Consider the following 17,836-nt stretch of genomic DNA (forward strand, 5'->3'; position numbering starts at 1 on the left):
CATGTCAGGAGAGTAAATACTCAGTACTATTAAGTTCTCTGAATAAAAGAGTATGTAGTGCCTTTGGATGAAATAATGCTTTATTTTATCTTACTTATGGCTCCTATCTAATTTAGAGTTATAGTATTGGATCATCTTTTCACATCACCTGATGGGTTTACTCTGAAAGAAAGGCCCATGACAGCCTGGCTATTGGGTTGTCTAGAAGGCTAGAGGTACATTTTTCCTGCAGCTGTCATGCTTATGTAGATCTACATTACCCTGAAGTACTTACAAATTCATTAAAGAGCATATTTCAAATCAGAGTAAATATAATCCACTTATGGGACAGAATGTATGAACTGTGACTGAACTACCTGTCCAGAGTCCAGAAGATTTCCCCTTTTCTGTATGCAGGGGTACTCTTTAAAATCTGAAGATTATGATTAGTATTAATATAAACTTTTTCAAATGGCTGGTGCCTTCTGCATTTACATCACTTTAGTATCTGAGCACGTATACCTCTTAAATATTTTAAGTATTGTAGGAGCCCAGAGGGTAGGTCGATGCTCCCATCTGTCTTGCAGGATGTAAAGTCACATTCTGAAGGTGATGCAAATATCACAACAGAGTGTACCCAGAAATGGAGCTCACTACCATGCATTTCAGTCAGTTTTCCCTAGAAAAAGTCTCTCAGTTCTTAATTTGTCTGATACAACCCAATTTAGGGTGTTAAGATTGTGATTATTCAGGGTCAAACCTGGAGTGGTCCATGTAGAGAAACTGTAAAAAAACAGAGTTGTTCTTCTAAACTGAACAATCCACTTCTACAGAACTCCTAACTGGAAGAAGCTCTTACAAACCACTGGCTGTGCCCCTCCACCACAGGGTACTGCACATCAGCAAGTAGCTCTGCACAGGACCTGGTGACATGTGCTTCACAAAAACCACCTCGGACAGAGAGGACCCAGCCTTGATCCAGACACCAGGAGATTGATACTCTGCTGCTGTCTGCAGCTTGGCTGTTTGCATCTCACATTAATTCACCAAATACCTGTCTCTGCTGCCTTAGTCCTCACCACCATTTCCCAGCACAGGTTGTGGTGTGCAGGCAGACCACCCCCAGATAGACTTCACAGCTGACAGTCCAAACCAAGATGCTAAAATCTGAGCTGTTGCCTCCAGTGTTTTGAACATTGCTTTGGCTCTTTCTTTTGCATCTCCAGGTTTCCACAATGTAATTTTAAAGATCTGGAGACCAGAACAGAACTTGTGATTCCGTTTTTGCTCACACCATTTTTTCTGAAAGGATGAAATATATTGGAGGACTATGCTATCCCTCTTTGCCACACTTGCTCACTCAGGCTTGCTGCTGGAGCCCCCTTCCAGGTTCAGGCTTGTGGCACTTGGAATGCAGGCTTTAATTTCAGAGATATGACCAGTATTTGTAATCCAGTCATTTTCAGTTTTACATTTGACATTTCCATATTGTGCATTTTTTCCCCTTTCCCCCCTCCACCTCAGCAGTAGGGAAACATGTTTTGGTTTGTTGTTCTTTACAAATGGCCACAAGCTGCAGTGATTTAGATATCTCTGTATATTCATGCTGTCCTCATTTGTATCTCCATTAATCTAAGTTACCAGCTTCAAATTCTGAAATATTTATTTCCAACATTGATGATTTACAGTCAGAAACATCACTCTAAAAAAAGTGGTTTGATGGTATTTTCCTATTTTCATGTACTTTGAAGACCTGACAGATAGCCTAAACATTAATCCTATACTTTACTGAATATCACAGCTGAGTGTGTAATTTAGGATACTGAAGACAAAACGTGATGGAGTTGGGTGAGATGAAAAGGAAGCCATTCTTATGTTCAGGCTATGTGTGGTTTGTTCCATTCTGTTTCTAAGTATGTACTGAACGTGACGTTCTTTGTGTCTGAAATAGTAGCAGAATAACCTAGTGGTTGCTAAGGTAATGAGAACCCACCGTTCCCTCACCAATTCCTGTAAATAAAGTATGGAATTTAATTTCACTCTGTTACCTGAGGCAGCTCTGGCATCTGATAAAACAAATGATCTTCACATTCTTCTCCACTTCCCTTCTGATTTTCATTGAAATACTGAGATGCTTCTCTTTTTGTAAATAAATGAGGCTGCCCTGCAGATGGTGGGGTAGAAAGTAGCCTAAGAATTACATCTTTTGTCTTGCAGCTGTTTTCCCTCTGTGACTTAAAATGTATTTGTCTTTCTGCTGAAACACTTCCTATTGCATGTGATCACGACTGAAGATTTGACAGCCATAAGAGTTCCTCTTTCTGTTTTTCTCTTGATGCAGAACTTACGTGTTTATTATCTGTGCTTGTGCTGTGCATTGCAAGCACAGCATGAGCATGAATCCAAGATTTATTTCTTCATCAAAGAAAGGAAGGTTCTCTCAAAAAACAATATGGTAAATCCAGGAATTTGCAAATGCAAGACACCAGTAGATGAGTGGGCGAAATACTTACCCGGTGGAACAATTCTTGGCAAGGATTATCACTGGCCTTGGGAGTGCAAACAAGAAATCCACAGGAGCTTTGACCGCTCTGCAACCAGGCAACACTACACCCCAGACCAGCTTGACTTTGTAATGGAAAAAGAGAATCCAAATCAAGCTACTCGGCAGCTAATCAACCATCCAAGTCCACCAGGCTGGGCAGGGAAGATTGTATCTCTCACGTATATGAGGAGGAAGAAGAAACAGCTGGGGCATGGGATGGAGCCATGCTTGGAGTAAGAGGATCTATTGTAAGAGAGAGGCAGCTTGTTCTGCTGCATTACAGACCGGCAGAATAATATTCCTGATTTTTTATATGACAGATTTTTGTCTTGCTTGTGTTACATTGATACCAAGTCATGGGTCACTTGCCACAGGTTGCCACAAGTGGGTTATTTTAGCCTAATAGCTGTCTGGATATCAAGACTGTATATTCTAACAGCCTGTCTGCCCAGACAAGTAGATCTGGGAGGTGCAGTGGACAGCTGGTATAATATATGGACACTTGAACCCGGAAACGAAAGACAGCTGCTGGATCTAATTTTAAACATAGCCCTTGATCAGATCCCTTTAGATCTCCTGCTTGTCCCGCTGCAGCAAAGTCATTAGTGGGAGTAAAGAGACAAGAAGTTGAAGATACTGGTAAACAGCTTTCGTGAGGAAGGGAATCACCCTGTTCCAGTTATGGTATTTCCATTTTTCACAGTAAGTATGGCCAGCTCCCAGAGAAGGACAGTGGAAATGGTTTGTGGCTGGTACGTGGTCTAACACTCCCGACACGGGCAGCTCTTCTGGGGCCTCTTAATGGCCAGTGGGACTCCCCGTTCTGCAAGTTCGAGGCAGGCAGCGCTATTTCAAACGAGAAAACTATATAACAGAGCGGGAGGTTTCCTAACATTTTAAAATAATACATGGTTACCTACCAGCCAGGTTGTAATTCCGAGTTTTTACATCAGGTCTCGGGCATGCGGCGGCGTTAGCGGCGGCCTGGAGCTCCATCTAGCGGGGCACGGCAAATCCCGCTGGCCGGGTTTGGATTTTTGCAGCAAGTACAAAAATAACCACGAATGATATCGTACCGATATAATTCTTCACTTGGGATTAGAGATTTAGACACATTATTAATTCAGCAGCTGGTTAAGTGTTTTCAAGTTTCTGTTTTGCTTTCAGAATGCCATTACCAAGCTGGGTTGGTTTTAGGGGGTTTTAAAGTGTGACAGTACTGTTCTGATTATTACAACTATGATGCTAAAATTAAGGGCTATGGAAACATTTCTGGTACTCGTTCTCTTTAGGGAGTTAGCTAACCTCTGGGAATTTTGGAAGCAAGCAGAACATTGCTCCTCTGATGTGAAGATTCCCCTCTATTAGACTGCTCTGTTAATCACAATAGGTTTAGAAATAACAGCTTTGTTCTTTATAACCTGCTTTTAAAAAGTGAAACATCCAATCTTTTTAAAAGATTTTTTTTCAATATATAAAACAAGAAACTTGATGAAATAAGAATAAAGAATAAATGTTGTTTGTATGTTTGTTTTATTACAAAATTTTAAACTGCGACTTGACTTTACATTTACCAAGCTTGGTAAGGGTAGAAAAGTTACTAAAATATACTTGTATTATTCTAAAGACATTCTACTTAAACTGGTGTTAATCTCCAATACAGAGATGCAGTCTAAATAAGTTAATTATCACATTCAAATATGAATGCAGCATGCATTTATCTATCTTTTTTCCTGAGCAGAGTAGATAAAACAGATATTTATTATAATGTGACACATAAAAATTTTGATGTAAAGCATTGTAAATTGTATTAAAAGAGCTGAGAGTCGGAGCTGGAGTTGTGGGGCAGAAGCCATAAATGGCCAAATGAGGTCACATTTCACTTGAGCATGCCTCCTAATTTGCTTTCAACAGTATTAGCCCAACTACTATTAGATCTGTGTGATATTTAAACTTTCAGCTTTCCTACTTCCTGCACAACCAAGTGCTGTTCCTGTTGGCTTGACTCAAAGGCTTGGGAATGACAGCTGCCAAGGATGGCTGATTTCAAATCTTCTATCCCGTGTTTGCCTGTGTATCCTTTCTAAACATGCGTTTTTGTTTGTACCTCCCCATCTAAACTCTTATTGTCAACAGGCAAGCTCAGAGATACCAAAATTGCGAAAGGAAGACCAAAAAGCCCGAAACGCACTCTTGGCTGATATCCAGCAGGGAACTCGCCTCAGGAAAGTGACTCAAATCAATGACCGCAGTGCACCACAGATTGAAAGTGAGTCTGCTCCTCAGTAAGGCCCTGGGGGAGCTTTGCTGAAGCCTTGGGTGTGGGTGGAGGTCAGATGGACAGTTTCAAACTGAAGGGCAGGTTTGAAGGTCAGCAAAGGTCTGCATTATCATATGGCTCTAGGATGCACAGCAAGCACACTTTCTAAACGTGCATCCTGCTCTGAGATCAATGACTGTTAACACTTCATGGTAAGTCTCTAACTGGGTATCACCTTAACAGGCATTCCTTGTTCAAAAAAAAAAAAAAAAAAGAATGATGAAATCCTTGAGAGTTTTTCAATAAAATAATTGTGGGAATTGTTGGCTCTAGCAGAAGAATTTTTCTTTATTAGAGTAAAAGAACAGAAAATGTTGAAAATTTCTGGAAACATAAATTTAATACTAGGCCTAACACAACTACTTCTTGGTCATGATTTGTGTGAAATTGAAGAGCACCAGAGGGTGCTGTGCTCCAAGCTACAGGTCAGAGAGTGATGGCAGTTTCTGTAGTAACAGTAGAGGGAGAAGTCTGGCCTTGGCTGTTTGGTGGTGCCAAGCCTTAGCAGCCTCAGGGCAAGGATAAAATTATTTTCTGATAGACCCTAGTTTTTTTATTCTTTTTAACAGAGCCCAAAGGAGCTAACAGAGATGGAGTTAACCCAGCTGTTAATAAAGCTGGCCCTCAGCAGCCTCTGGGAGGTTTGTTTGCTGGTGGCTTTCCTGTTCTCAGACCAGCAGGCCAGAGGGACATGACAGGTAAGGGCTCCATTTGTATGAGAGCATAGCTGGGGGGCAGTGATTTGGGATGAAAATACTTTAGGGTTAGCTTTAGTGACTGATTCTTATTGGGTTGGTTGTTTGGTTGGTTTTTGTTTTGGTTTTTTGAATGCTTAGTTCATCATGTGACCATGGAGGGCTCAATTAACAATGTGATTGAAGCCATCTTTCTAGATCTCAGGTGCCTTATTCCTTAAAATGTAAATAAAAAGCTATCTCCACACTTGGTGAGAAAGAGATTAAATAGATCTCTTTAACTGAGCTTTTTGCATTATTTTAATTAAAACTTTTAATTGTGTCTTGAATACAGTATTGAAATCTGAATGTACCTGTTTCAGCACAAATGGCAAAGTCATATTTCCTTCCCTCCATTAGTGTATATTTCTATGGTTTTGCAGTCTTGTGTATTACTTTCAAGATTCATATTTATGATTTTTGCCCTCTGCATTTTATAAAGTATAGCTTTGATCCAGCAAGGTAATTTACTGACCTGAAAAAGAAGGGTATTGTTGCTTCACAATGACAGGAGGAAGGCAGATGTAGGAGCCCCACTCCTGCTTTCACCTCGGGAAGTGCCAGCATCAATGAGGGATGACTTTTACAGACACAGTAATGACCTCTGGCACTGCTGGGCAGCTGGTGCCTGCTCAGGCAGCACAGAGAAAAGTAGTTATTTGCAGGGAAGACAGAACTTGGCTCTACTTGAAGGTTTTTTGCTCCTGAAAGGCAAGCCCAAGATGCCCAGCACTGTATGTGACGGGGCTTTTGACACAGTTTCAGTGGCAGTAACTACTTTGAGTTGGTCTTAAAAGCAGGGCCATGCCTATCAGACTATGTGAGTGTCAAATGAGATGCCTTTTTTGACATCTTGCTTTGTGATAAATCCTTGACATTTACTCAGGAAAAGACATTTTGTAAGTTCAAGAGTCTTCAGGTATCTGCTGTTAAAAAGGAAATACCAGAACCTGTGCCTTCCGGAAAGCCTTTGAAGCATTGCTTTTAAAAATCTGGCTTTTATCCGTGGATTTGAGATTTCTATAACATTTGTGTGAATTTTTTGATCCTGAGCAAGTACTTGACTTGAAGGATGCCAGCTGTGTCAAACTGCTTCTGTACTTTTCACCGGGACTCTCGACGCCCAGTGGGCTGTACCAGGCAGATGAGGCTGGTGTGGAGGGCCCCAGACTCTGCAGAAAAGCGCCTTCTTAATCTGTTTCATTCTGCAGAAGCAGAGGAACAGGGAGGGGAGCAGGGTCTCTCAGAAGGTCGTCACATAACTAAGCAGAATCCCCGGTGCCCACTGGAATACATCACCTCCTAAGCCCCATTACAGCATGGGAAACCTGTTGGGTATGCGGTGTTCGGGGTGAATTAGTTTAATGCCTCCGGCTATCCACTGGGGAGGTGAAGATGAAGAGCTTGCCCTTGTCGCTGTTCGGTCTGAGGAGTGGGAACGCAATCCAGGTGTGTAACATGTGGTATCTGGTTTCCAGGAGGGAAGCCTGGGCAGCTTTCCGGAGTCCGAGCAGCAGCCCCCAGACCCTCCGCTCCGCCGAGCAGCGGCGCTGCCAAGGCGAACAGTAACCCCTCGCACCCGGCCGAGGCTCCAAGGGCAGCTGTCCCACCGGAGCCTCCCGGCAGCTCCCGAGCCACAGCGGGAGCCGGCCCCGGGCGGCCCAGCCTGCCCGCCCCGCCTCCACCGCCTCCCGCCGCCAGCAAGCCTTCCCTCACCTTCCCCCCTCCTCCCCCTGTGCCCCCTCCGGCCGACCGCCCTGCCAAGGGGGTGACCGCCGGCCCTGCTCCTCCGCCCCCGCTCCCTCCCCCTCAGGCTGACAAACCCGCCAAGCTCCAAGCTGGCGCTTCGCACCCGCCCCCGCCGCCCCCTCCTCCTCCTCCTCCTCCTCTGCCCTCCGTGCCCCCCTGCGGGCTGCCGGGCAGAGCCGCCGAGCTTTCTGCGGCCGCCGCCGCTCCAGCCGAAGGAAGGGACTGTCCCCCTGCCACGCCGCCGCCCCCGCCTCCTCCGCCGCCACACGCCCACCCCCCGCCCCCCAACAGGCTCTCCTTTCCCCCCTCCCCGGCCTTCAGCGGTGCTGACGTGCCCCCTCCGCTGCCCCCCAAGTCTCCACACTTGCTGTCACAGTTCCACAAGCCAAGCAACATCCAGTCGCTGCCGCTCCCACCCACCCCCGGCCCTCCTCAGCCCGCAGCCGTGGTGGAGACCAGGAAAAAGAGACCCGGCCGAGGCGCAGGTGAGAGCGGCACCTCTGAAGGCTTCTCCCTGCCTTTGGATTTCCCGGGGGAAGTCATGACTTAGTTCTTCAAGGTCCCCTTCCAACCCCAACCATTCTATTGCATTGATGACTAGAGAGCATGGAGGGGGAGGGATGAAGAGCACACATGGGAGGAATACCTGTAGGTTGCACGGCACGTGATGAACACCCAAAACATCTGGCTTTTTGAGATGTCAGGCAGTTCTTAGCACTGGGCACACATGCCTTATTGTTTAAGCTGCCACTCTGGGAAGTGACATGCTGATCAGTGGAGGCAAACGCTTCGGACCACTGGGCTGCTTCTTGCTTTTGTGTTGGCATTGGTGTGTCTCCAGCAGTGCAATGGGTGGTACCCTGACAGGCTCAGGTAGGGCAGCAGAGTACGCACCACGGTGTCTGCCAGGTCAGCAGCTGCTCATGTGCCAGCTTGCCCAGGACACCCCTCTACAGCTGTACCCATGCAGGAGCAATACTGGCAACAGCTGGGAAACACTACAGGAGATAATGAAACAGAGATGGGGCAGCTACCAGCCACAGGTGAGCAAAAGCAAATGTGGCTGCAGCTCTCTGCTGTTCAACAAAGAGGAGCAGCCAGTGCTTCCTGTGATCAAGGCGGTTCGGCCAAAGGTTTCTCTGACTACTTGGGAAGTGGGGTATTAGCCAGTATTTCCTTGAGTAGATGATAGAAGGAAATTTTATTAAACTCCTCTAATGTAATGAAAATAATAAAAAAGGTGAGCCTAGATCTGTGTGGGTTTGAGAAATGGAGACAGCTACTTAATAGGGAACATCTGAAAGAGAATGTTCTGTACCCTGTATTTTAGCAGCCACATGTCAGGAGAAAGATTACTAGCTCCCTTTGAGAGCCAGGGGAAAGGCCATGTAAGTACAGCAGATCAGGTGCCTTGTGGTGGTGATTAATGCTGCTCAGAACTCTCTGATGAACTATGTCGGGATGCCAATTTCTCATGGTAGTTCAATTTGTGCAGTCTCCATAAAATTAGCCTGCCTGTCCCTTGGTTATCAAGGAGGATAAGCAGTTTTGAGAGGCTGGTACCTTGGAGGCCTTGGGCTCCCTCCCCCTCACATGGCTCCCGTGGTATATCTGCCAGGTGTAGACTTTGATGGCCCTTGCAACTCCTCAGTGAAATGCACAAGACTAATGGTAATTCCATTGCAGAGCTACCAAAGTGTCAGAAAATTTTCTTCTAGACATGCCACCTGCTGTGGTTGTTTCGTTGATTTCCTTTGCATAAAGAGACTGCTTGTTCTTGTAAAAGTGGAAGCATAATCTTCCATACTGGGACAAAACCACACTTCAGAATGTCACGCTTTCCTTAGAACTGGAAATGGAAAGTCTCAGCCAACTCCAATAGTGACTTGAATTTAATACTTAATGCTACAAATCCATGGTCAGGCTTGACAAGCAACAGCTATGGGTATGTTTGCCCCAAACACTGCATTCTTTCTGTACCCCCTCCACTTTTGTGTGCAGTTGACTGTCAGGTTTAAGTCATGATGTTTATATGCTGGTCTCGTGGGGTTTTTTTTGAAGGAACCGGTGCTGGAAAGCTGGTCACACCTCCACAGCCACCAGCAAGATCGCCAACAACTGAACTTACAAGCAAGTCTGGAGTCTCAGCCTGGGCTACAGCTCATGATCCCTACACACCACTTAAAAATGGAAATATGCACATCATTGGTAATATCATCCAAATTAAATCTCTTGGCCTTAGTTAATAATTTTAGTACCAAAGCTCGTGTGTGTCTCAGACCTCAAAAGTTCACTCAAGACTTTGTCATAGGATTAACAGGGTAGTATAATAGAAACATTTCTGTACAACTTATACAATGATAGAAAATTAAGGCTTTTTCACAAAGGATTTGAATTCAATCACTAGAAAAGCATGTACTACCTGCAAAATTACTTGAAAATATGAATAGTTCCCATAGTGTGCTTACATTACGATTCTTAAAACCAGATCTTGGACATTTAGAGGCTTCAGCCATATAGGGCAAAAACCACGAAGAATTATTTTTGTGGTCTGATGAATTGGCCATTCATTCTTGTTTACAGCTACATGTCTTGAAAACCACCAAGGAATACCTCTATTACCACAATACCATCAATGCAGAAAACTGGAATGGCAGCCAGAAGCTTAACTTCAGTTTTAGTAGCAGGCAGTGATTGCAATTAAGGCAGAAAACTTGGAAGGCTCACAGAACTACTCATCAAGACGGTTTTTATGGAATGAGCCACTATCAGTTCCAGGGGAAAATAAGCCAGCATTTTTAATTGAAATTACTTGTGGCAACACTGTTGAGGATTTTTTTTTTAAGTTTCTCTCTAGCAGCCACTAATGTTTATTTCCCTGAAACTTCCCAGATGACTTTGAATCTAAATTTACTTTCCATTCTGTGGAGGATTTCCCCCCACCTGATGAATTCAAACCATTTCAGAAAACATATCCCAGCAAGATACCCAGAGGTAAGTGTGTAAACATGAAAAAATCTGATCATTATCAAGAGGTTTAAGAATGGGGACGAAAAATAAAGAACTGAACCAGCATTAACATAACTGAACTGCTAGCATAGGCACAGAGAGGAATGGGACTTGTCACAGTGGCAACAGGGACCAAAGATATAATGAAAAGCACTTAGTTACTTTAGCATCTTAGCTAAAAACAAATTATGTGGCTGGACATGCAGCCTGTGTTTCTAGACTGCTAAATTTGCAAAGCCTGTGATGTTAAAAACAGTAATGTCATAGAACAGACTTGGGCAGCTATTGAGTTTGATTTTTTTGTTCATTAACTTGTGAAATCACAGAGAAAGGTGACTTGATCTGTGTATTCCATCATGTATTTTGATTTAAATCCCATGCATGGTGTTTTACACACCTGAATAACAAAGTGACTTAGTACCTGAATTTTGTCAGGAAAGTGATAAATGGCTGAACCTTGCTTTATTTTTTTTTTCCTCCCTTCTTAACTGAGAAACTTAGAATCAGGTCACTGTTGTAAGAGCAGTTCACCTATCCAGCTTTGAAAATGGGTAGTTGAAGGTGCCAAAAGATCTCATGCCCATATTCTGCTTTTTGTAAAACACGGTTTTCTGTATTATTAGATCTCCAACTTTTAATAACCTTTTGTTATGTTTTCTTTTGTTTCCATGCTAAGGTACTTTGCATGACTTTTCATTCCTATCTATTTACAGATCCCTCTAAAAATCCTCCATTAAGAACACATGTGAGATGAGAAGACTCTTCTGATGCTCTCTGGACTAGTATTGAAAAAGAAGATCAAAATAATATAGAAAACAGAAGGGGGTCCCCATTGCAGTGATAGATTGTACTTGAGTTGCAAGTACTGCAATGTTAACATTTCTATAAACTGGAAAAACAGTATCAATGACACCTTTTGAACTGGCCTACATACTACAGGAATGTTAGTGCAGGCTTTTAAATTACTGTATATAGGTGAATATTTTTTAAGCAAAGCAGCATAAAATTTAAATTCTTTGTAGTGTTGAAACAATTCTCATTCTTATCATTCTGACAATGTTACCTCAGAATGTTTTGTGCTACGTGCCTGTAATTCTTTTTTCCCCTTCCATCATAATTTTTGGAAATTCTACAGTTATTATTCAGACATTTTTTTCAATGAACTGTCAAACTAATATGCTGTCTTTAGTCTGGTGTTACGTTTCTTCACTTCTTCCATTGTGCCTGTCCTCAGCATATAGCAGGATGTCACTTTCATGAAGAGATGGGCCCACAATCCCTTTCTCATGAAGCGTGAAGAGGAGACGCCAAGGAGCTGTGGCTGCTATTGAGCCTACCTCCTAATGATTACAGATCCTTATAGGGTAGTGTCTGAAGAAGCCCAGCTGGGTAGGGTGGTCATGGACTTGACAAAGATGACAGAACCCTTCCAAAGTAGAGGAAAAGGAAGTTGCTCTATTGTAAGCAAGCAAAAGAAATGGTGCATGTGAATACACATGCTGTGATGAGCGTATGTAAGGACATGTGTCCTGTCTTTTCCTGCCTGCAGAGTGGATATTTACCATTTCTCTGATAGTTTGCCTTTACTCAGCAATTACAAGGCCTTTGGATGAGTGGTCCAAAACCTACATTTTAAACAGGCAACTAGAGCTACTACTATTTGCCAGCAGAGAGGATTCATTGTCCAAAACGCACCATGTGGAACACTCAGTCTCCAAAGTGGTTTTTGTCTCAAATAGAGTTGGTTGGGAAAAGTAACAACCTAGCAGCAGACAAGACTTGAACTTCTGCTTTTAATATTCAGACCTTGGGTAAGGTCTCTGGATCACAGATGTTCAGATCTGGTCCTAAGATGTCTATTTCTAGCAAGAATTACCCTTACTCCTGTGCAGTTCACTGCATTGGGAGAAGTGGTGCCAGGTCACGGGAGGTGATTCTTCTCCTCTGCTCAGCACTAGTGAGGCCACACCTGTGTGCGGCCACATGTGCTGTGTCCAAATTCTGGGCTCCCCAGTGCAAGGAAGACATGGCCATGCTGAAGAGAGTCCTACAAAGAGCCCCAAAGGTGATGAAGGGACTGGAGCATCTCTCCTATGAGGAAAGGCTGAGAGAGCTGGGACTGTTCCGGCTGGAGAAGAGAAGGCTCAGAGGGGATCTCTTCAATGTATATAAATATTTGAAGAGAGGGTATAAAGATGGAGCCAGACTCTTTTCAGTGATGTCCAGTGACAGGACCAGAGGAAATGGGCAGCAACTGCAACACAGGAGGCTCTGTTGGAATATCAGAAAACACTTTTTGACTGTGGGGGTGACTGAGCCTCGGCACAGGTTGCCCAGGGACCTGGTAGAATCACTCCTCAAAGATATTCAAAAGCCATCTGGACTTGGTCCTGGACAACTAGCGCTAGGTGACCCTGCTTGGCCAGGGGTATTGGACCAGATGACTCCTGGAAAAGCTGGCAGCCATGGCTTGGACAGGTACACTCTTTGCTGGGTTAAGAACTGGCTGGATGGCTGGGCCCAGAGTGGTGGTGAACAGTGCTGCATCCAGTTGGCAGCCAGTCACTAGTGGTGTCCCCCAGGGCTCACTGCTGGGGTCAGTCCTGTTTAATATCTTCACTGATGATCTGGATGAGGGGATTGAGTCCACCATCAGTAAATTTGCACATGACACCAAGTTGGGAGCATGTGTTGATCTGCTGGAGGGCAAGAGAGCTCTGCAGAGGGACCTGGACAGGCTGGATTGATGGGCCAGGTCCAGCAACATGACATTTAACAACTCCAAGTGTTGAGTCCTGCACTTTGGCCACAACAAACCCCAGCAGCACTACAGACTGGGGACAGAGTGGCTAGACAGTGGCCAGGCAGAAAGGGACCTGGGGGTTCTGGTCAACAGCCAACTGAACATGAGCCAGTAGTGTGCCCTGGTGGCCAAGAAGGCCAGTGGCATCCTGGCCCGTATCAGCAATAGTGTGGCCAGCAGGACCAGGGAAGTCATTGTTCCCCTGTACTTGGCACTGGTGAGGCCGCACCTTGAGTGCTGTGTCCAGTTCTGGACCCCTCAGTTCAGGAAGGACGTTGAGACGCTCAAACACGTCCAGAGGAGGGCAACAAGGCTGGTGAAGGGCCTGGAACACAAGCCCTATGAAGAACAGCTGAGGGAGCTGGGGTTGTTTAGCCTGGAAAAAAGGAGGCTCAGGGGAGACTTTATCACTCTACAACTACCTGAAAGGTTGTTGTAGCCAGGTGGGGGTCAGTCTCTTCTCCCAGGCAATGACTGATAGAACGAAAGGACACAGTCTTAAGCTGCACCAAGGGAAGTTTAGGTTAGACATCAGGAAAAAATTCTTCACTGAAAAGAGTGACTGGGCAATGGAATCATCAGGGAGGTGGTGGAGTCACGCCGCTGGATGTGTTTAAAAAAAGACTGGACATGGAACTCAGGGCCATGGTTTAGTTGATGAGGAGGTGTTAGGTCATAAGTTGGACTTGACAATCTCAAAGGTCTTTTCCAGCCTAGTTAATTCTGTGATTCTGTGACCTGTAGCCATCCCTTTCAATCCCAACCACCCTTTGATTCCCCTTCTTACAGCTTTTCTGGGTTCCTAGACCTGGGTTATAACACCCCAAGGCAGCACTACAGGCTGGGGGCAGAGTGGCTGGAAACCCGCCTGGCACTAAAGGACCTGAGTGTGCTGGTTGACAGTGGCTGAACAGGAGCCAGTGTGTGTGTGCTCACGTGATCAAGAAGGCCAACAACATCCCAGCTTGGGGTTCAGAGGGGACCTCATCGCTCTCTATAACCCAAAAGGATACTGTGCTAATGGGGGGTCAGTCACTTCTCTCAAGTAGCAAGGCACAGGACAAGAGGAAATGCCCTCAAGCTGTGCCAGGGGAGGTTTAGATTCAGTATTTGGAAGAAATCTGTCACCAAGAGTGGTCAGGCATTGGAACAGGCTCCTCAGGGAAGTGGTGAAGTCACCATTTAATAGCTGCAGGTATTTAAAAGACCTGTAGATACAGCACTCAGGGACATGGTTTGCTGGCGGACACAGCAGTGCTGAGTTAATGGTTGGATTCAATGATCTCAAGAGTTGTTTTCCAATATAAATGATTCCATGATTCACAAACTTGAAAAAGAATACTGCTATGCCAGGGTGAGTCTGGTGCTAACAGCTAGGCTATTTCAGTTATGGCATTAATTTATATAATTGCCATCAATTCCCCTCAGTTAGAGCTGTAATAATGTTATAGATCACAGATGATCTTTCTCCATGGTGTTGCCCTTACACAAAACTACTTAGAAAAGACAGGTAACGGCATCTTTACATCCCTGCTTTTCTCTTTGTTCTTACAGCAGCTCTGTTATGCTTTAACTATTCCCACACACATGCATGTTCATGGTGTGAGATGGTGTAGGGGTAAGAAGCTCTTCACCCCCAGGACTCCAAGAAAGCAACATTAGTCTTTTCTAGCCTATTATGGTACCTTGCTGTACATCATGTGAAAAGAAAAATGAAAAAAGAGTGGTGATGCTTTGACCAATACTGTCACTGTCATTATTGTAGTTACTTGATAAATATGCATGAATATAGTAACAAGCAGGGGTCTACATCTACATTGCTGCTCAAACAAATGGAAAAGTTGAATACTGCTTTAAAAACTATTTTGTTATAGTACTATTAAAGGTGGCATATTGTTTGCTCTCATTTATTCTGAAATTTGTGTACTGCTTTGTAGTAAGTACCTTCCTAAAGATTTTAAAACTACTTAATGCTAGACTACCTACCAGCAAATATATATAAAGGAGAAGAAAATTTTACTCCATTTTTTATTATGCTTTGGGTATTTTAGAAATAAACATCTTTCAGGGATGAAACTAGAAATCCTGTGTGTATTTGCTAGCATTACTGAAATGCTGTTTCCATATATTTGTCATTCAAGATCCATCGAAGCTTCTGGAGATACAGAGAATCACACTGGCTTTCACCCTGGGGCAGCTGCTCCCACAAGTCCCACTGTGTCCTTCCACTGAGGCACAGCTCTGCTCAAGACCACTGGAAATGTTAAGACTATGCAGTTGCTCTGGTTTATACTGACTGCACCCAACCATGTTTTTTGGTTTTTGTTTTTAAATGCACTACACAACTGAAGCAAAATCAACATACTATTAGAAAATTACTGCCTGGATCACTGTGCTCAAAACCATTTATTAATTCCGTCATATAAGCAGTTCCAAATACGGACATAAATGCCCATGAGATAATTGCAAGTGTTGCTTTCTTCTTTCTTAAGAAACAGGCAAATAAGATATATGATGTTTTTAACAGGAACACCCACTTCTTTCATCTTGCCTCCCTCCTAACTCTCAAAGATTAGAGATCCAAGTTGTGCAAAATAGCTGTGAGAAGTGGTTTATCCTAATTTTTGTCCTCTGCCTGGGGCAATCATTTTATCCCTGTTCCCTGGGTGTTCAGAAATACCCAGCTAGTCCTATCAGGAGATGTGATTTCATGGGAAATCCATTTACTTCAGTTACGGGCAGCTGGAAAAAGCACACTTCTCCTTCAGAGGGCTTGATCCCACACAACATTCTCTGAAATCAGGTGTGCTTCTTGCAGTCAGCCCCTCCTCTGGCTACCATACAGACTGGCTAAATTTCAGGGTTTACTTGTATATTTTCTTCTCCCATTGTCTACACTTTAAAATACTTAGACACAGGAATTGGTCCTATGATAGACAGCATGGGAGGATTTTTTTGTGAATGGGAGATTATTAGGTAGGCCGTAAGAGAAAATACCTTCTTGCTTATTTCCTGTAAATGAAAAGGCTCCATGTTTTCTTGTCCAATTGCCACTTGTCATGTAAGGCAATACCAAAGTAATGAGTCTGAATGGAACAATGTCATTGAAAAAATCCTGAGAATGCAGTGTGCTAATATGGCAATGACTATTTCCCTGATGCACAACTCTTACAGTTTCAACTTGAGGTGTTACTGCTTTCTAAGGAGCTTTTACTTCCTCAATACAGAAGCCTGTGGTTCTTCACCATCCACTTTCCCAAACAGTGAAGGATTTTAACTCCACATGTTAACTTCCACTTATTAAAGACATGGACGTCTTCTTTCAATCTCCTCTATGAAAAAAACCCACCAACCATCTTCACTGGACACAGTGTTTACTGGTTTAATTCTCAGTGTTTGCCCTATCTCACTTCCACAAGAAGAAAATACAATGAAAAGCAGGTCTGCCTGTAGGACTGTGGAGGAAGGGAAGCATGCTGCAGCACTGCACTTAATACAAGGAAGCACAGGACAGCCATTTCTAAGCCTAACCAGTTGGATTGCCACACCCACCAGCAACTTGCTGGTCCTTAATGGATTCATCAGCCATGTATCTCACAACAGAGATTACTAAAACTGTTCAGCAGTACAAAGGCAGAAAGATGGAGAATATCCAGGTACTTATCAATGTCCAGTATCTATTCCTTAAAAAAATTCCAGATTTGTAGCTTGTGTATAAATCTGACACCTTACCAGTTGCATCTTAAGAGCCAATATGCGTAGATGTCTACAGCATCCAGGCTGGCTCTGCACTTCTGTACTCAGTTCTGGAGCAGCAGCCAGGTGCACCACAAACACAAGCTGCCCTAAGCTGGCTGAGGGCGAAGGCAGAACTTAACCTGGGGGACTTAATTCTGATAATTTGTACAGGCATAATGTCAGGTGCGGAGTTACTGCAACCAGATACGGCCATATGAGGCCAGCACAACAAGGTCAAGAACCAGGACTTACCTTCCTGCCCGTCTCAAACTGTCATTTCAACTCTACCATTTCAACTCTGCATGAATTAGCAAGAAGAGAAAAATGCAAGTCAGCTTTGCTGCAAGCCTAGTCCTGAGCAACAGAGGGAAAACCAGATTGCTTTCAATGACAGTATGGCAATTAGCCTGATGAAGTTAATCTTTACTTTAATTGGTTGCCCAACATACATGTTTTAACATTCTGTACTAAATTAGCCAGCATGCACACAGTAATTGGACCAGTCAGTGACTTTCTCCTTTCACTATATACATACACAAACAGGAACACCACAAGATTGGACAAAGGAAAGCATTTGTTAACTGGATACAGCTAGCAAGTAACATTTTTTCCTCTAGAAATGTTTTTTCCTGCAAAATCACAAGTGTGAAGACTTTCTTTCAAGGCTTGAAGAACATTGCAGTCTTCCAGTGAAAAGGCTAACAATAGCCACCATAGCTGAAATGAGATAAAATTTGTTGAAAATCCATTCCAAGCAAGAGTGCAATTGAAAAAAAATCACCTGCAATGCAGCATAGGGAAAAGGGATTTTGGAGACAACCTGAGCAAGTAGACAGGTGGGTTTGAACCCAATTCTTAACATCCTCAGCTTAGTGTAAAAGAGAAAGAGGAGGTTCAGAATTGGACCCAACATTTCACATTCACTGGTAGAGTAGTACCTAAAGAATTGTTTGCTTACT

General features: G+C 43.8%; 1 protein-coding gene across 2 annotated transcripts in view; it reads left to right on the forward strand.

The window, feature by feature from the left end:
* WIPF3 (WAS/WASL interacting protein family member 3) overlaps positions 1-15,047 on the forward strand; it is a 38,571-nt gene extending 23,524 nt beyond the window's left edge. The window contains exons 1-7 of one of the 2 annotated variants that reach the window (XM_082298918.1): positions 3,111-3,226; positions 4,661-4,793; positions 5,414-5,542; positions 7,057-7,812; positions 9,389-9,535; positions 10,220-10,321; positions 11,050-15,047. In XM_082298918.1, coding sequence (XP_082155044.1) covers positions 3,206-3,226; positions 4,661-4,793; positions 5,414-5,542; positions 7,057-7,812; positions 9,389-9,535; positions 10,220-10,321; positions 11,050-11,090 — 1,329 coding nt within the window. In that variant the 5' untranslated portion in view covers positions 3,111-3,205 and the 3' untranslated portion in view covers positions 11,091-15,047. Of the gene's footprint in view, positions 1-3,110; positions 3,227-4,660; positions 4,794-5,413; positions 5,543-7,056; positions 7,813-9,388; positions 9,536-10,219; positions 10,322-11,049 lie in introns of those variants that run through there. The other variant, XM_082298917.1, reaches the window with a different exon arrangement.
* The last annotated feature ends 2,789 nt before the right edge of the window (positions 15,048-17,836 follow it).

This window comes from Coloeus monedula (genome assembly GCF_965178545.1).
Source record: "Coloeus monedula genome assembly, chromosome: 1".
NCBI lineage: Eukaryota > Metazoa > Chordata > Aves > Passeriformes > Corvidae > Coloeus > Coloeus monedula.